The sequence below is a fragment of the Mus caroli genome, unplaced genomic scaffold, assembly GCF_978045245.1.
Source record: "Mus caroli unplaced genomic scaffold, Mus_caroli_1 scaffold_11, whole genome shotgun sequence".
In the NCBI taxonomy this organism is placed as follows: Eukaryota; Metazoa; Chordata; class Mammalia; order Rodentia; family Muridae; genus Mus; species Mus caroli.
In genome coordinates, this window is record NW_028227266.1 from 6,482,501 (window position 1) to 6,503,384 (window position 20,884).

At 35.8% G+C, this 20,884-nt stretch overlaps 1 protein-coding gene across 5 annotated transcripts in view; it reads right to left on the reverse strand.

Annotated features, from left to right (window-relative positions):
• Positions 1–20,884, reverse strand: part of Cntn5 (contactin 5) — a 1,232,986-nt gene that overhangs the window by 85,705 nt on the left and 1,126,397 nt on the right. For all 5 annotated transcript variants that reach the window (XM_021171282.3, XM_029481828.2, XM_029481826.2 and 2 more), the window contains one exon: positions 3,106–3,264. In XM_021171282.3, coding sequence (XP_021026941.1) covers positions 3,106–3,264 — 159 coding nt within the window. The remainder of the gene's footprint in view (positions 1–3,105; positions 3,265–20,884) is intronic.

A 20,884-nucleotide genomic window follows, 5' to 3' on the forward strand; every position in this document is an offset into this window, starting at 1 on the left:
TTTCAAGGAAAATACATGAATCACAGGGAAAATAATAGTGGTATTTAAAGACAGCCAATGCTGAATAAGAGGAGGATACCACTGGAATGGATTTTCTAGTAAAATCATCACATCCAAGAATTCAATAAAATATTTGACAAGCTAGTCAACTGCAGAATTTAATTAACCAATTGGCTCATAGAAAACATACCCATAGACAAACAATAGAAACCAATGGTAAATGTTTCAGAGACATCCTGGAGTTATAAAAGAAAGATCAGTGATGTTTGTGGTCATGGGTGATTTGATAATCTTAAATACACACAGAAAAAAAAACCAGATCACATAATAATTTTCAGTAGCATGAAGAACATCACATTTTTAAGGTACATTTAATTCACTTAATTGGAAACGAGACTCAAAGATGAAATTGTTTGCCCCTCTCAAATATAGTTTCATATTTTTCCAAATATACAGATTATTCTTACTTAATTTTTGGATTTTCCTTGCAGACAAAAGAATTTATAAGCCAATTCTACAACATGAATATGTAAGCCCATTCTAAGATATGCTTAGTTAGAAGGCCCGTGCTCAAATTTTTGTTTTAATTAACAAAAGTAAGGAATTCACTTTCATTTTGGTACATAAAAGAATGTTAAATGTTTTTAAATAGCTTATAAGTTATATTGACTTATCAAAAATTTAAACTGTATACTCATCACTTCTTCTAATATATATATATATATATATATATATATATATATATATCAGGATTAGAAGTTATTTACTTGAGTTATTTTAGATTATGAAAACAATTTCAAAAACCAAGAAACTCCCCATAAAAGTGCCGCACAGATAGGGACCTTTTTTCCCATTAGAGGCATTAAAATTATGGCTAGATTACATACAAGGCTAAAGCCAAGAAGCATTAACAACAGCTTCTTTAGATCACCAAGGATTTGAAGACTCTTTAGTGCACTTGTCCTGGGGATGGTGTGCCTTTACCACTATTTCAATGAATTCTGAGTTTTGGAGAAAGTAATCTGATGAATTTGCACTGATTCACTCTACAAAATGATTCTTTACTCTACAAAGGGTAGAAAAAAAATGAATACAAATAGTGCTATAATTTTGAAAAATATATTTCTTTACAAATAAAATATAATCTTAGTTTTTAAAAATAAATACTTCCACAAAGGAAATTAAATCAGAGCTATAACTTAAAAGTATTTCCAGTATTAAATTTATTTTACAAAGAAAAGATATAGCTTTCCAGTATAGAATTATCAACAAACATAAAATAACTTTTCCTCTTAATCTTTCCTACCTCCTGTAGAAACAGATGTATCAAGAGAACAACAATAACAAAATGAATGGCTGAATCAGAGAATAAGTTAGCTAAGAGACATGAACTCATGGCTGTACCAGGCAGACCATAAGAAAGACTGGGTTAGAAAATCATTGAGTGACTCAGGAAACATACATGTACGTTTAAGGATCTCTCCCAGAAATAAGTTCATCAGGCTGTGCGACATGCAGTGGCAGGAGGGTGGCATGTGTGAGCATACAGCAGATACACAACTGATTCTGTCATAGCTTCAAAGCAAAGTCTTTGAGGAATCACAGTAAAATTAAGATTGAAAACTGGGCAAGAGTAGATGGGAATTCTGAAATCAATCTGCTTATGAGATTTGAATTCGTGTTCTTCCAATATCTACTAACCAGATCATATCTCTCATTTCTTTGGGGCTACAATTGTTCTATACAGAATGAGGTTAGTGCTTTAAATATTTATGGGAAATGTGTATACACATAGCACACTATAATGATAACCATAGTGATGCTTTAAGTTCATGCAGCAACCTAGTTAAGTAAGATTTGAATTATGTTCTGTAGAAAAAAATACTTTCTGTCAACTTAATTGTATTCTGAGTGAAACTAAATATGCCAAAGCTCCATTTACTTAGACACCATAGACCACTCCATAGCCACAGCATTGCATTTTAGTTTCATTCTTAATGAACTCATACATCATCTTGATGATTTTCACATTACTTATTTGCTCTTGTTTGAGATAGATTTTTGATATGTAGCAAATTTGGTTCCAAGCTTCTTATGTAGCCTAGGCTGGATTAACATGTAAGGTAGTCCTCTTGCCTCTGCTTTCCAAAGACAGAGATTGTAGGGATCTACCACCATGTCTAGGCTGACTTTTATATTTTACTTCTAAGCAGATGAATTAACTCTAAAATACAGCAGAAACACTCATCCCCACTCTGTGTAGACAATTGCTTCTGAAAACTTTCCTTCTAGTCTTAGAGCTTATTTGAAAGTAATGCTATATCTAATAGCTATTGGGGAGTGTGACTTTCCATATCATTTCCACAAGTCCAGTAACATTACAAAGTTTGGGGAAAGTTAGTTTTATAACATTCAAAGGAAATTACTAGTGATGAAAATAAATAAAATAATAAAAGTAAAACAGAAAATATGTTTAAAAACACACATTAAGATGATCCAATGTTTTAGGAAACACAGCCATGCTAGATTTTCATTTTACAAATAAAACTGACACAGCAGAAGTTTCTGAGATGTGGACAGTCTATATCCTAATCTTTCACTATGTATATGTGTTTATATAATAGAATGCAAAAAATTCTCTAGAGCTGCATCCTGAAAATGACTGTATATCACACTGATGAATTCCCAGAGAGCCCTGGAGCTTACCCAAGAGCATTGCTCAACATCTCATTTCTGGTTTGATAACTGTTCTTGAGTCATATACACTGTGATAATTGAGGGAAGCTGGGGAATGGCTCCACAGAGATTTTGTGCATAATGTAATTTTTACAACTTTTTTTCTGTAAATCTGAAAGTTATTTCAACACACAAATTAAAAAAAATTAGTTCAACACACAATGTGGCCTCTTTAAAAAAAAAAACAACTGTGAATAGAAGAGAGGAAGGGAGTTTGCTTTTTGAAAGCACAGGGAAGTAGTTCACTGTGATCAATGTTGTAAAGAATAATGGATTTCTACAGTTGACAAATGATTTTGAGTGAGCTTTAAAGTAAATGCACCTGTTGCTTCAAGATGCTGGTTTTGTGTCAGTCTGCGGACCTCTTACCTGTCTTCACTGTTTGCCAGCCCAGGGAGAAGGGGCTGCGAGCCTGAAGGTTGTAAGAAGAGATGGGGCTATGGTTGTCAGTTGCTGGACTCCATGAGAGAGTGGCTGTGCTTTCCGTAATCTCCTCCACTATGACCACTCCAGGTGGCCCTGGGGGACCTACAGGCAAGACAGTAGAAAAAACTAAGTGCAGAGAATCATAAGCAGCCATGAGACATTAGATTTCCAATGTGGATCTCATGAGATGATGTGTTTGCCTAAACAAAATACATACTTAGTAATGAAAATTGACAAGCAGAAAGTTATTGAATACAAGTTATTTTCTAGAATTTCTGTAGAAGAACTTAATTATGTTTTATATTTTTTTCTGACACTTTGTGCCTGGAGGCAACTTTCAATTAGCATTATATTTTATTTGAAAAGGAAAAATAATCAGAAGCAGACACAAAGTTATGAATGTCAATATGAACTGTGGTTGTTAAAATCAATCACAACTAATAGGCAGAAGCAGCAACAGGCAGACACGATACCAGTGATAATAAAAGAGCTATAGGTGGATACAGTTAATGCTCTAGCTCAGAAACCTTACAATGTGCAAGACATGTAATGCTTTCTCTTGAACAGCTCACATTTTGACCAAGAGAATGCAGAGCATTCTGGAATAGTGGAACTATGGGGACCGTGAGCTTATTCACCAAAAGTGAAGTATACATAGTGCTCTGTGAGAATTAAAACGAGAGTAGAGTTACATTGCTTTGGGGTGGGTGATGAAGCAGAGTGGTAGTGACTCACAGAAGTTTAGTTCTTTTTAATCTCTAAGTGATAGTATGGAACAGAGACAACTGGTAGACATGGAGGTAGACAAATACCGAGTAGGTTTTGTTTTCAAGAAATAACCAGAATATGATTTCAGGAGAAATGTCTCATTAGTTCATTATGCCTAAAAATCAATGTTAAGTGAATTAAAATGTATGCCTATTTACATTTTATTCATTAAAGTAAACAACAGTGACTTTTTTGTGGTTAAACTCATATTCTATAATATGTACTATGCAAGTTTTAGAATTGTTTCTATATTGCATAAAGAATATACACCTAGATTATTTTCAGTTACTAATCTATGAATTGACACATATGTGGCAAATTATTTTCTGGATTTCATGATCAAGATATCTATGAACTACAGAGTGGAACAGTGAGCTAGAGTACTTTAAAAATTTGACACGTGAATGGAATTTTTAAGACAGTATATGAGCATTTTTACTGAGCAGGTTGCTGAAAGGATTGAAAGATTTTGCTGAAGGGACCCTATTATATCTGTCTCCTGTGAGGCTTTGCCAGTGACTGGCAAATACAGAAGTGGATGCTCACAGTCTTCTATAGGAAGGAACACAAGGCCTCTGATATAGGAGCTAGAGAAAGTACCCAAGAGCTGAACGGATCTGCAACCCTATAGGTAGAACAACAATATGGACTAATCAGTACCCTCAGAGCTCGCATCTCTAGCTGCATATGTAGCAGAAGATGGCCTAGTTGGCCATCATTGGGAAGAGAGGCCCCTTGGTCTTGCTAACTTTATATGCCCCAGTACAGGAGAATGCCAGGGTCAAGAAGTGTGAGTGAGTGGGTAAGGGAGCAGGGAGGGAGAAGAGGGTATAGGGGACTTTTGGGATACCATTTGAAATGTAAATGAAGAAAATATCTAATAAAAAATGTGGGAAAAAAAAGAAAGTTAGAGACTATTTTGAAGGTGATAGAGCTGGGGATGTGCACAAAGGAGCAGTGCAAAGCCTTGAGAAGAAGCAGATTTTCCTCTCAGTGAAGTGATGGAAGGAACAGTGAAATATTGAAACACAGAATGACTTTGCAACAACAAAGAAAGAAGTCCAGAGCTCATTCTGGAAGGAAATCATTGTTTTCTCCACCTAGTCTCCAAATGGAGGGTGTGTGTATGTGAAAGTGAGCTTGGGGACAGGAGGGCATCAGGAAAGGCTTCGAGTAGATATGTAAAGAAAAGAAGCAAGAGATAATACAGATGATCACAATGATATTTTTAGGTTTAGCTGGATTGTATCATCGTGAAGGAGAAACTGAACAAATAAGCACATTTTGAACAGCCAGACCAGGTTTAGGAAAGAAGTCAGAAAAATGGGTTATAGCTTGGAGAAAATGTGAATTACTGTGGAATTCAGAAGTCAGGAAGGTGCTAGTGGCTTACAACAACACAAAGACAATGGACTACTACAGAAAGGAGACCAAAGAGTTGGCTTTGTGTTGTGAAGGGCAGCTGGCAGAATTTGTGACTTTGTGTGTGTGTGTGTGTGTGTGTGTGTAGGTGGGATAGTTTTGAGTAGAAAATTGGTGTGCAGGCATATAGGGAGGAATATGATTATTAATATGGATAATTCCAGCACTGTGTATGGCTATGATGATGCACAGCAGTGTTTATGCTGAAGTCATTAATGTGGCATAGTGAGGAAAAGAGAAGAGATGCAGGTGTTGAAGAAGGTGTGTAGGAAGGTATTATACTTTAGACAGGATTATAGGGAAACATCTGTAAGACCAATATAATTATGCCCAAATTATTATCACTATTAGATTACTACAATGATGCCAATAGATAACATATGCTCTCTACCTTATAACACACTAAGATGACATGCTGTGTGTTTCCTAGACAATAATTATTACTTTACTATTATTGGCTTACTATTTTAAAGAGATGATCATGGACTTCAAAGAGACTATTCAGTTCAAAATTATCTAGGCAGTGTATTTGGTTTTGTGCTAGGCACTGGAAATGTGAGCATTAGTCTAATGAAAGGAAATTACTTGTCATGGTCATTGTAGTAGTGGATAGCTGAGGTGAGCTATAAGTATAGACATGAAAACAAAATCTGATTTTGGAAAGTAGCAAGGGATATGCAGACCTTCCTTTAACTATTAATAAGGGAAAGAGTTTCCAGTGAAGGAAAGAAAGAGAAGGTGTGTGTTAGTGTTAAAGAAAGTGCAGGTGGTGGATGAAGTATGCAGTAGAGACAAGTGCCTGATGGACAGCAAACAAAGTTCATGCATAGGGTGACAGGCATCACTCCTTTCCCTTTATGCCAATGTAATTCATTCCTTCATTGACTGCTCCTTTTCCCTTTTGAAGCTGAGCTCGCCCATGACTATTGGACTCTATCCAAAATAATAAAAATGTCAAACACTGTTCAACTCTTGAGTTTTGGTCATTACAAGCTGTTGATATTCCTCTATCCTTGTGAAATAACTTTTAGGGTTTAGACTAGTAGACAGTGGAAGTCAAATTATACCAAAGTTTCTGTAAGAAACTCCAAAGACATTTTGACAGAGGCATGAATAGAAGGAAACATCCAACTTGTTCCCAGCTCTCCCATGCGTTCCAGCCCAGGCAGTAGATACAATGGAGGCAGCCTTCAAAGATCTCTTGCTTCTGGAGGCATGCATGTGAGAAAATATTGGGATGGATTGGCTGAGCTTGTCAGACGCTAAAGTCCTGAGAAATGAGGTGCATGGATCTTTAAAGTGACTAAATTTGAAGACGATGGCTAATTGGAACGTGCTCAAAATTATTTCTTTTTTTTTAGAATTTTTTTATTAGGTATTTTCCTCATTTACATTTCCAATGCTATCCAAAAAGTCCCCAATACACTCCCCCCCCCACTCCCCTACCCACCCACTCCCACTTTTTGGCCCTGGCGTTCCCCTGTACTGGGGCATATAAAGTTTGCAAGACGGCCTAGTAGGCCATCACTGGAAAGAGAGGCCCATTGGACTTGCAAAATTATTTCTTGTGTGGGTTTGCTTACAGGGAACTCTGAGGAAGGGCTTTTAAAACAGCTTAGAAGTTTTTGTGATGTGTTAATATAAGAAATCATTGTTAAATTTATTTCTTTATCTCATCCATATTATGCCATTATTCTGTTAAATTTCAGCATTCTACTTATTTATCTCTTCAATGGACATTTATTTACTAATGCCTACATGCAAACTTAAGGTCATGTGGGGAAACGAGTATCTGTAAAAGCAAGTTATTTTTCCTTCTGAGTACTAAAGTTTGTGGAAGATGATTAGCATATTTTAAGATTATAGCTAATAATTATTCAGTATTTTCTAATGTTTCAACTGAAATTTTGCTTTATTCTTCTTTATATATCTTCAAGAACTTTTTTCAATTTACATCTATTTACCAAAATATATTTTGTAGCAAAATAACCAGTAACAATGTTTATGCACCCATTATACTATCTTGGCTGATCAGTCATGTATAATTAATTATAAATCATTATACAAATGATTGCTCAGTAATCATGTAATATTTAAGTTATAAAAGCTTGTGACAAAATAAGCACTCATTAAGTTAATATTAGAGTCTATTTAACAGCACAGCCTTCATGGAATTGTAAAATATACAATGCAAAACTGTATACATTAACTTGCCAAATAGGCAGAGAAAAATACCAGAAAGAAATGCATTAGCTTATTACTTGGAGATGAAAATAGCACATTTAAGCTTTATTTTATGCGTATTTCTTTTTTAAAAAATTTATTTTCTGTTTTATTTGTATGAGTATTCACTTACATGTATGTATGTGCATCGCTAAAGGCATTGAATACTTTGGAACTGGAGTTATAGATTATTGTGAGTCAAAATGTGGGTGCTGGTAACTGACCCTGGTCCTCCGGAAGAGCAGCTAGTGGCCCTCAGCACCAAGCATGCTTCCCATCCCTTCCCAAACTTATTTCTCTACAGTCCTCAGTATGAGAGTACTACTTTTACAACGACTTTAAGGTTACACTTTAGAGCAGTAGTTCTCAACCTGTGGGTAATGATCCCTTAGGGGAGTCAAAAGTCCATTTATAGGAGTCACCTAAGACTATTAAAAAACATATTTACACTACAATTCATAACAGTAGCAATATTACAGTTATGAAGTAGAAATGAAAATAATTTTATGGTTGGGGGATATAAATAATCCATGGTTTCAGATCCACAACAGGAGGAACTATATTGAAGAGTCACAGCATTAGGAAGGTTGAGAACCACTGTTGTAAAGAAAGTAAAAACTGTGCTATCCTAAAGATAACCAACTTAATAAGGAAACATCTATTGAGTACCATTGCATTTGGTGAGGGAGACAATATTAGTTTTCAGCACGCAGTGTGTTAAAAAGCAGTGGCAAAGGCAAGCTTTTCGCACAAAGGTATACTAGGAAGTGGTCACCACTTTCAAGTGCTCCAAGAGTGCTTTTTGTCTCCATGTACACCTACATGCCAGAAGAGGTTATCAGATCCCATTACAGATGATAGTGAGCCACCACGTGGTGGCTGGGAGTTGAATTCAGGCCTCCATAATAGCAGCCAGTGTTCTTAACCACTGAGCCATGTCTCCAGCTCCAGGGTCTAAACCACCAACTGAAGAGTATACATGGAAAAGCTATGACTCTAGATACATATTCCAGAGAAAGGGCTTATCTGACATCAATGGGAGGGGAGGGAGGCTTGATGCCCAGTGTAGGGAGATGCTAGAGGATTGAAGCAGGACTGTGTGAGTTGGTGGAGGAGCACCTTCATAGAGACAAAGGGGAAGGGGAAGAAAGGGGATGGGACTGGAGGGGGGGTTGTGGAGGAGTAACTGGGAATGGGGATATCCCTTAAAATATAAACAAATAAAATGATTTTTTTAAAAAAAAAAAGAGTGAATTTTGTACCTCATGTAACAGTTGTTCAATTGGTTTATAATCATTTGCCTAAAATTTACACTCTTACAAATAGCCAAACTGGTTCTTGACATATATTAGGCCCTTGGAAAATATTTGTGAAAGAAAAGATGAAGGATGGAAAGATGGGAGAATGATAAAAAGATGGAAGGTTAGAGGAGGCTAAGTTTTGAATTTGCAATGCTGTATAACAAAGGAAAAGAATGTTTTAAAACATGACCTTCATGTTGCACAGGGAGCTTATGTAATGGTTTCTTTTTAAAATCATATTTGCATTAATGATTTTTTAGTCAGGTTTAGAATGGCAAAAAAAAAAAAAAAAATGCTACCAAGTGGAGAATAAAAAGAAGGGATTTCATAGTAAGACTTGTTAGAAACTTTGAGCATTGTAACCTATGGGAAAATATTTTTTCCTTATAAATATGAAATCCTTATAAATATGAAAGATTTCTTATGAATAGCTTATTGCAGTGCTACTCTAAAATAATCTGGTTTTGTGATTTTCTTTTTAAGAAAAATTAACCATAATTTTCAGCTATAATAGAGGTGAAAACAATTTACTGTTATTATATTAATGTTGGCTTATCAATGCTTTATTCATAAAGAAAATATTTTTAGACAATATATGCTGACTGCTGGCTCAATTAGCTTCCTCTTTATATTTAGAGTGAGTGAATTCATTAACATATTAATGTATCAACTGTCTTTGTTTTCTAAAGTTTGTTCCTAATGTCCCTGTTTTTCTTGTTTTATTTTTTAAACCAAATTAGGCAGTAAACATTGTTTTTCTGAAAGTCTTTTGCAGCTAATTTACAGAAAACCATCTTTGAAAATAGATTATCGAAAGACAAATGCCTCAGTGCATTTGTAAGAGGGGTAGAGTTCCTTCTACTTCTATTTTGTGGAATCGTTTGTGCAGAACTGGAATTAGATCTTCTTTGAAGGTCTGGTAGAACTCTGCACTAAACCCATCTGGTCCTGGGCTTTTTTTGACTGGGAGACTATTAATAACTGCTTCCATTTCTTTAGGGGATATGGAACTGTTTAGATCATTAACTTGATCCTGATTTAACTTTGTAACCTGGTATCTTTCAAGAAATTTGTCTATTTTGTCCAGGTTTTCCAGTTTTGTTGAGTATAGCCTTTTGTAGAAGGATCTGATGGTGTTTTGGATTTCCTCAGGATCTGTTGTTATGTCTTCCTTTTCATTTCTGATTTTGTTAATTAAGATGTTCATAAATTTCTCACTGTAAAGCATTATTTTTATATTATGAAATAATTCAGTTTATTTTCATTTTTATATGTGGCAGAGTGATCCTAGTCTTTCTTTTCCACAGTGAAAATTTTAAGAGGAAAAACTAAAGTTTCTGGGATTTCAAATATTAAATAGAACTCATTTTTAAAATTCTTAACATCTAAGGTGAAAACTTGATATAACTAACTTCTTGTTTTGTCATTTTATTTATATGTATGCTTTTATCACATTGCCCTCCTAAATATGACTCCCCTAATTCTATGGTTAGTACTGCAAATACTGAGTGATGATAGTCACATCCACCGGACATACACACACAGCTCTTCTGTAGGTAAGAGAAAGTGGGTGTGACTATTATTGAAGAAAAAAGTCCTAAACATGTTCTTCAAACACATGATGAAGACCAGCCTCTGCTACTACCTGAATAATAGGGTAATATGGAAAAATGAACCCAAGAACTCTACAGAGAACTTGTTTTATTTTTATCATGTAACTTCCTCATTGACAAAGAGCCACCATTACAAGGGGGACAATGGCTGGATTGTTAAATATAGAAAGAGAAACATGTGGACAACCAGAAAAATATAACAAAACAAAGTACCATTTTCAATAGGCTCAACTGATAATAAATAATATGTTTTTTCAATAAAAATATATGTATGCACACGCATATATATGCACTCATATGTATATGTATAGTACGTACGTATGTATATATGTATGTATGTATGTATGTATTATGTATGGGTATTCAGTGTGCATGTGTGTGTTTGGTACTGTTATTGTGTCTCAGACTAGCCTGGAACTCATAGGAGTCCTCTTGTCTCAGTCTTCTTGGTATTGGTATTACAGGTAAGAGTAATCTGAGCGATCATGTCTATCATCAAAAGTAATATTAATCAATACTATGACTGAATTTGTGATATACTATATATTTATACATATTAGTGAATGTGTTATCAAGTGGTTGTTGAGTTATATTTTTACAATTATAAAGGAAAAGAATGTGTATGTACTCAGAAAGTGTGTCATTGATAGCAAGTTTATGAAGTTTATTCTTATAAATGGAAATATGTATGCTATGGACATATAACATTGTGTACATTATGGGCTGGACAAACAGCTTCCTGTACTGTTGTGCTGAGCTTGATTTGTGTGTCTATCAAATGCTTGCTGCCACTAATGTCCCTCAGAAAGAGAGGAGCATTCCTTAAACTATTTACTATTTATTCACCTAATTATATTGAGTTTTTCTAATGTGTTTAGACCCATGAGAATAGGCAGTTCATCTTACCATGGATAGTCAAGTGTGGAAAGGAGAAATAAGTACGTATAATGGATATTTGAAAAATAATTTTGCTTTTAACTATTTGATAAATCTCAACATTTATTCATATCTATGTACTGTCAATCATTCTAACATTTATCTACAATCTATCAGCTATCATCTACCAATCATTTATCTATTTATTTATATCTATCCACTAACCATATAGCTATTTATCATGTCTATCCATCTTCATCTATCTGTAATTATCTAATCAATATCATCATCATCTTGACTCATCTATTTCTTTATTTTGTCTATCACATATATTACCCAATTCTTCTGTTTGAAATTGCTGCTTCTGCTCATTTTGCCTATTTAACATCTGCACAGACTGTACATTCAATATTCTGTCCAAGCTTTGTCTCCCTAGACTTCCCTGACCACGCTGTCTAAAAAAACAAACAAACAAAAAAATAAAATAAAACAAAACAAAACAAAAAAAGCCATTGGGTTCTCGGTTTATCAAATCATTTACTATTCATTCAGAGCTGAAATCACAAATAGAAATTATCCATTCAAGAGTAATTTACTAGTGCTTGCTTCCAACTTTGGAGTTTACACACAGAACTTTAGTACAGGAATTGCACATGTGATATTGTTGATATTATATTGTCATAGCTTACAATACTCACTTAAAACAGCATATTATGATATATGTTTATAATAAATGAGGGAATAATATTTCATAGCAAACCATTTTAGAATAGCTTTGGACTTAATATTTGAACACCATCACTTTTTGACAAACCTAGAAATGAAAAAGAAAATATATTTTACAAAACTGCTCATGGAAGTATTCTGAAAGAAGGCTAAATATGTATATTTAAGAATAGAAATTTCATCTATTGCATTCCCATCTTTGTTTAATGTTGCTAACTAGGTACCCACCTATCCATGCATTTCAGATGATAAGGGAAAGGCTATTAGTGTGTTCCAAACTTCTATGATCTTTGAAATTTCTGACATCTTTGTAGTACAACATACATTTTCCTGAGCATTTTCTAAGCCAAAAAATTTGTAAGTTTGAAATAAGAGCTTGATATCTTTCATTTTGTAAACAAAGCCTCGGAAACTTCTCTATATACTGTATACATATATTTTTTCAAGAAAAATTAATTTTAAGATAGTCAGACAAGGCCAGCCCTGTGCTATCTTGGGCATGAACTCTGCAGAGGGTCCCAAGTTCCCCAGAGGACTCTCCACGCAACAGTCTCCCTAGCACACCCAGGTTCTTGAGATCACTGGTGAGTGGAATGAAACATCTATTCCGAAAAACCTGGAGGGTCTTGTGCCAGCAGGAACAGGGAAAAAGGAAACCCACCCAACCAGCAGCTGATGTTCTTTCTGGTCTGATCCAGCCCCAGACCATCTTGGGTGTGAACTTGGCAGGCCTTAGCACACCAGGATGTTGGGATCACAGAGACCAGTCTACTCAAGAAAGCACATGGGCGGCAGAAGCAACAGGGATTCTTGTACATGGTCCCTTCGGGCATTCATCCTCAGCCACGAGGCAGAGCTGATACCCAGACCACTAGGCACCTTCCCTGCCAGAGGAGAGTCGGCCTTCAGGAAGGGCTCTAACCCCAGGATTCAGGAGGCAGATCTGAGCTCCAGACTTCTGTGTACCTTCCTACAAGTGGAGAACTTGCCTGCAGAGAGTGCTCTGACCACTGGAACAAGGGAGAGAGTTGGACTCCCAGGAGTGCTGAGAGAGGCTAAAGAATCACAGGAGGAACAAGATCCAGCCAGAGACAGCTAGAACATCTAACACCAGAGATTACCAGATGGAGAAAGGTAAATGTAAGAATCTTACTAAGAGAAACAAAGACCACTGGGCATCATCAGAACCCACTATGCCCACCACAGTGAGTCCTGGATAACCTAACACACTCGAAAAGCAAGATTGGGATTTAAAATCATATCTCATGATGCTGGTAGAGGATTTAAGAAGGGAATAATAACTCACTTAAAGAAATACATGAGAACACTGCTAAACAGGTGGAAGTCCTTAAAGAATTACAGGAAAACACTGCTAAACAGGTGATAGAATTGAACAAAACCAACCAAGATATAAAAATGGAAGTAGAAACAATGAAGAAAATCCAAAGGGAGACAACTCTGGAGATAGAAACCCCCAAAAAGAAGTCAGGAACCATATATGCGAGCATAAGCAACAAAATACAAGACATGGAAGAGAGAATCTCAGGTACAGAAGATTCCATAGAGAACATGGACACAATAATAAAAAAAAATGGAAAATGCAAAAAGATCCTAACCTAAAACATCCAGGAAACCCAGGACATAACAAGAAGACCAAACCTAAGGATAATAGGTATAGATGAGAATGAAGATTTTCAATGTAAAGGACCAGTAAATATCTTCAACAGTATTATAGAAAATTATAGAAGAAAACTTCCCTAACCTAAAGAAAGAGATGCCCATGAACATACAAGAAGCCTACAGAACTCCAAATAGGCTGGACCAGAAAAGGAATTCCTCTGGACACATAATAATCAGAACAACAAATGCACTAAATAAAGATAGAATATTAAAAGCAGAAAGGGAAAAAGTTCATATAAAGACAGTCCTATGAGAATTACACCAGACTTCTCACCAGAGACTATGAAAGCCAGAAGAGCCTGGACAGAGGTTATACAGACACTAAAAGAACACAAATGCCAGCCCAGGCTACTACACCCAGCAAAAGCCTCAATTACCATAGATGGAGAAAACAAAGTATTCCATGACAAAACCAAATTCACACAATACTTTCCATGAATCCAGCCCTTCAAAGAATAATAAAGAGAAAACACCAACATAAGTATGGAAATTCCACCCTAGAAAAAGCAAGAAAGTAATCCTTTAAAAACCTAATAGAAGAACAGAATCCCAACTCTAACAACAAGAATAACAGGAAGCAACAATTGCTTTTCCATAATATTTCTTAATTCAATGGACTCAATTCCCAAATAAAAAGTAATAGACTAACAAGACCCAACTTTTTGCTGCTTACAGGAAACCTACCTCAGGTAAAAAGACAGACACTACCTCAGAGTAAAAGGCTGGAAAACAATTTTCCAAGCAAATGGTTAGAAGAAACAATCTGGAGTACCCATTCTAATATCGAATAAAATCGAGTTCCCACCCTAAGTAATCAAAAAAGAAAAGTGGTCACTTCATACTTATCAAAGGTAAAATCTTCCGAGATGAACTCTCAATTCTGTATATCTATGCTATAAATGCAAGGGTTTTCACATTCATTAAAGAAACTTAAAGCACACATGGCACCTCACACAATAATAGTGGGAGCCCTCAACACCCCACTCTCAACAATGGACAGATCTTGGAAACAGAAACTAAACACGGACACATTGAAACTAACTTAAGCTATGAAACAGATTGATTTAACAGATATCTATAGAACATTTTATCCTAAAACAAAAGGATATATCTTCTTCTCAGCACCTCATGACACCTGCTCCAAAATTGACCATATAATTGGTCACAAAACAGGCCTCAACAGATACAAAAATATTGAAATTATTCCATGCATACTATCAGACCACCACTGACTAAGGCTGATCTTCACAACAACATAAATAATAGAAAGCCAACATTCACGAGGAAGCTGAACAACACTCTACTCAATGATACCTTGGTCAAGGAAGAAATAAAGAAAGAAATTAAAGACTTTTTAGAGTTTACTGTAAATGAAACCACAACATACCCAAGTTTATAGGACACAATGAAAACATTCCTAAGAGGAAAAGTCATAGCTCTGAGTGCCTCCAAAAAGAAACTAGAGATAGCTTACACTAGCAGTTTATAAGCACACCTAAAAGCTCTAGAACAAAAGAAAGAAAATTCAACCAAGAGAAGTAGACAGCAGGAAATAGTCAAACTCAGGGCTAAAATCAACCAAATAGAAACAAAAAAAACTATTCAAAGAATCAACCAAACCAGGAGCTGATTCTTTGAGAAAACCAACAAGATAGATAAACCCTTAGTCAGACTCACTAGAGGGCACAGGAACAGTATCCTAATTAACAAAATCAGAAATGAAAAGGGAATTATAACTATAGAACATGTGGAAATCTAAAACATCATCAGATCTTACAACAAAAGTGTATACTCAACAAAACTGGAAAACCTGGATGAAATATACAAAATTCTAGACAGATACCAGGTACCAAAGTTAAATGAGGATCAGATTAATAACCTAAACAGCCCCATATCCCCTAAAGAAATAGAAGCAGTCATTGGTAGTCTCCCAACAAAAAAGCCCAGGACCAGATGGGTTTAGTTCAGAGTTCTTTCAGACCTCCAAGGAAGAACAAATTCCAATTCTCCTCAAACTATTCCATAAAATAGAAACAGAAGGTTCTCTACCCAATTCATTCTATAAAGCTACAATTAATCTGATATCTAAACCACATAAAGACCCAACAAAAAAAGAGAAGTTCAGACCAGTTCCCCTTATGAATATCGATGCACAAATACTCAGTAAAATTCTAGCAAACCAAATCTAAGAAAACATCAAAACCATCATCCATCATGATCAAGTAGGCTTTATCCAAGGGATGCAAGGATGGCTTAATATACAGAAATCCACATAATAAACATAATCCACTATATAAGCAAACTCAAAGACAAAAACCACATGAACATCTCGAAAGATGCTGAGAAAGAATTTGACAAAAATCCAACACCCATTCATGATAAAAGTCTTGGAAAGATCAGGAATGAAGGCCCAGATCTAACATAATAAAAGCAATATACAGCAAACCAGTAGCCAACATCAAACTAAATGGAAAGAAGCTGGAAGCAATCCCACTAAAATCAGGTACTAGACAAGGCTGCCCACTTTCTCCCTACCTATTCAATATAGTACTTGAAGTCCTAGCCAGAGTAATTAGACAACAAAAGGAGGTTAAGGGGATACAAACTGGAAAGGAAGAAGTCAAAATATAACTGTTTGCAGATTCTGTGATAGTATATAAGTGATCCTAAAATTCCACCAGAGAACTCCTAAACCTGACAAACAGCTTCAGTGAAGTAACTGGATATAAAATTAACTCAAACAAATCAGTGGCCTTTCTCTACACAAACGATAAATAGGCTGAGAAAGAAATTAAGAAAACAACACCCTTCACAGTAGTCACAAATAATATAAGATAGCTTGGTGTGACTATAACTAAGGAAGCAAAAGATCTGTATAATAAGAACTTAAAGTATCTTAAGAAAGAAATCAAAGAAGATCTCAAAAGATGGACATCTCTCCCATCTCATTGATTGGCAGGATCAATATAGTAAAAATGCCTATCTTGCTGAAAGCAATCTGCAGATTCAATGCAATCCCCATCATAATGCCAACACAATTCTTCACTGAGTTAGAAGGGGCAATTTGCAAATTTATCTTGAATAACAAAAAACCTAGGATAGTAAAAAGTATTCTCAATGATAAAAGAACCTCTGGTGGAATCACCATGCCTGACCTCAAGCTGTACTACACAGCATTTGTGATAAAAACTGCATGGTACTGGTACAGTGACAGACAAGTAGATGGAATAGAATTGAAGACCCAGAAATGAACCCACACACCTATGGTCACTTGATCTTTGCCAAGGTAGATAAAACCATCCAGTGGGAAAAATACAGCATTTTAAAAAAAACAATGCTGGCACAACTGGTTATTATCATGTAGAAGAATGGGAATTGATCCATTCTTATCTACTTCTACAAAGCTCAAGTATAAGTGCATCAAAGAACTCCACATAAAACCAGAGACACTGAAACTTATAGAGGAGAAAGTGAGGAAAAGCCTCAAAGATATGGGCACAGCGGGAAAATTCCAGAGCAGCATTGGCTTGTGCTATAAGATCAAGAATTGACAAATGGACCCTCATAAAATTACAAAGGTTCTGTAAGGCAAAAGATACTGTCAGTAAGACAAAAAGGCCACCAACAGATTGGGAAAGGATCTTTACCAATCTTAAATCAGATAGGGGACTAATATCCAATATTGTTAAAGAACTCAAGAAGATGGACTCCAGAAAATCAAATAACCCTATTAAAAATTGGGGTACAGAGCTAAACAAAGAATTCTCAACTGAGGAAACTCGAATGGTCGAACAGCACCTATAAAATGTTCAACATCCTTAATCATCAGGGAAATGCAAATCAAAACAACCCTGAGATTCCACCTCACACCAGTTAGAATGGCTAAGATCAAAAATTCAGGTGACAGCAGATGCTGGTGAGGATGTGGATAAAGAGGAACACTCCTGCATTGCTGGTGGGATTGCAAGCTTGTACAACCACTCTGGCAATCAGTCTGGTGGATTCCACAGAAGACTGGACATAGTACAACAGCTAAATCCAGCCATATACCTGGGACTTATACCCAGAAGATGTTCCAACTGGTAATAAGGACACATTCTCCACTATATTCATAGCATCCCTATTTACAATAGTCAGAAGCTGGAAATAACCAGATGTCCCTCAACAGAGGAATGGATACAGAAAATGTGGTACATTTACACAATGGAGTACTACTCAGCAATTAAAAACAATGAATTCATGAAATTCTTAGGCAAATAGTTATATCTGGAGGATATCATCCTGAGTGAAGTAACCCAATCACAAAAGAACTCACATGATATGTGCTCACTGATAAGTGAATATTAGCCCAGAAACTTAGAATTTCCAAGATACAATTTGTGAAACACATGAAACTTAAGAAGAAGGAAGACCAAAGTTTGGATACATTTCTCCTCCTTAGAATGGGGAACAAAGTACCCATTGAAGGAGTTACAGAGACAAATTTCAGAGGTTAGATGGAAGGAAGGGCCATCTAGAGACTGCCCCACCCAGGGATCCATCCCATATACAACCAGTAAACCCAGACACTATTGCATATGCCAGGAAGATTTTGCTGAAAGGATGCTGATATAGCTGTCTCGTGTGAGGCTATGCCAGTGCCTGGCAAATACAGAAGTGGATGCTCACAGTCATCTATTGGATGGAACACAGGGCCCCTAATGAAGGAGCTAGTGAAAGTACCCAAGGAGCTAATGGGGTCTGCAACCCTATAGGAGGAACAGCAATATGAACTAACCAGTATCCCCCAGAGCTGTGTCTCTAGTTTCCTATGTAGTAGATGTTGGCCTAGTTGGACATCAATGGGAGGAGAGACCCTTGGTATTGTGAAGATCATATGTCCCAGTACAGGGGAATGCCAGGGCCAGGAAGTAGGAGTGTGTGGGTTGGGGAGCAAGGCGGGTAGAGTGTATAGGGGGCTTTGGGATTGCATTTGCAATGTAAATGAAGAAAATGTCTAATAAAAAAAAAGATAGACAAGAAATCAGAAACGCATATCCTGGAACTAATCTTTTCATTTGAAAACTTCGGGGCTTTGGAAATTTTTCTGTTCCTTGCTATTTATTAGCTTCTTGTTGTTTCACAAAACAGTGACAATTTTAGTCTTATCATGAGTGTCATATTAGATAACCTTAAAAACTATTTTGAAGTTGATAAACAGATACTAGCAATGGGTGAACTTTTTACTTTTTGGTAACTAAGACACTGTTACCATTGTAATATATTTTGCTAATGAAAATAATCCATAATTTTTATCTCAAAAATTTCTCCAGACTGAAAAATTTTCTACAGGAAAAAGGACTTTTGGAAGTAACACCTCTGTATATTCTAAAAGAAAATAACCTATGCACTAATTGGTGTGCCAAATAGGACTTTGGTTGAATGGTTACTCTGCTCAATCTGCCCTTTATTTTCTGTCTTGGATGAGTTTGTGTTGTGTGTCTATGAAAAATCTCAAAAACAGCCACATATGAGGAATCACTTTAAAACTTCTTTGAAAAACACACAAGGACTTTTCATTTCTTGTACTGTCAACAGCACATTCTACAGTATCTTCTAAGAGACTTACAGTTTTAAAATGGATCATCATCATCATCTTCATACTTATTTTCCTAACTGAATAGAATAGTTATTTCGTGTCTCTGAGTATAGGTAGAAGGTTCTGCACTACATTAACCTCCCTTTCTCTCATCTTTATCAGTAACCTTTATACTAATAAAATCTTTTAAAAATGAAACACCCAGCCTCAGAAAGTAGAGCTCTTGGCCTTCCAAAAGTCTACAGTTTGATTCTGACTATTATTTCCAGATCATATCCTAGTTTCAACCCTATAATATCTATCACTGTATAGCATGCTCCATGTGACTCTGCATTGACAATGTATGCATACCTTAAAAGATCAAAAGATGTTCTGATGAGGCAGACGGTTTTGGTTTTGTCAATGGATAGTGGGTTTAGACATAAAACTTATATAATTGATTCCTCTATGTTGATAGTCCTCTACAGTTGATTCCCTCATAGTTACTTGACCCATTCCAACATGGTGCAGGGAAGGAGTGCTTTCCCTCTGTTACTATTACATAAAATATCCTGCTTCACCTCAGGCTTGTCAACATTAGCTGCCATTGGAACTAATTGATTCAGAAAGCCATGGATAAGTCAAGTTATAGTTATAGATACTGGCACAGTAATAAAGACATTGTCTTAAACTGACTTCCTTAGTATTAGGCATGGACCTATATAGATCCTGGTAGGGAGGTGTGGCCTATTTCTTCTTTATGTCTGCAACAAAGGATGTAGTCTCTGTTATTCTTGGAAGTCAATTATGTTCTTAGAAATCAGCCACATTGGAGGATGAATAGATGAGAGTTTAGAGAGGTGAAAACAACTTCAATTCTTGCAGAAAAAGGAGAGACTCTGAATCTTCTAATTAAAAATCTGTTTTAACCTCATGTCTCTGAGCCAATAGATTTCATATCTTTTAAGCCAATTGGAATTAGATTTTGTATTGCCTGCCACCGAGTACCATTTCCTATACAGAATAGCTGAGAGCTCTCCTTGTTTATAAAGGATAAAAACTAGAATCATTCTCTCTCTTTGCTATGACTGGTTACATTAGCATAAACAACCTGAAAAGGGAAGCTCCAAAAATACCTAATTATGGCAAATAAACATTTGGAGTTGAGAAATGACAAACCAACTGGGAAACCTGACAGAACAGCTGGCCAACTAGAAGCAAACAGCCATTTAGATAAATGCAAAATGCAGTGAAGCCATTAAAATGGTTTAAAAATATATCACTTTTGGATAAAGACTTTGGAATCTCTAAATAGACAGTACTATAATGAATGCAGTTCGGTGACCACAAATTTCAACAAAGTATTAAAAATGAATTTTTACAACAAATATAAAACAGAAATGGTGTCACAAACTCTTAAGTCAATAATATGTTCCTCATTATTGTACTCATTAAAAAACAGACTGAAAATTTTGGAATAAGTTACTATATAAAGGCTAAAACAAAAAGCTACCCTTGACACTGTTGAAAGCTGGACGCTGATATCACATCTTAGT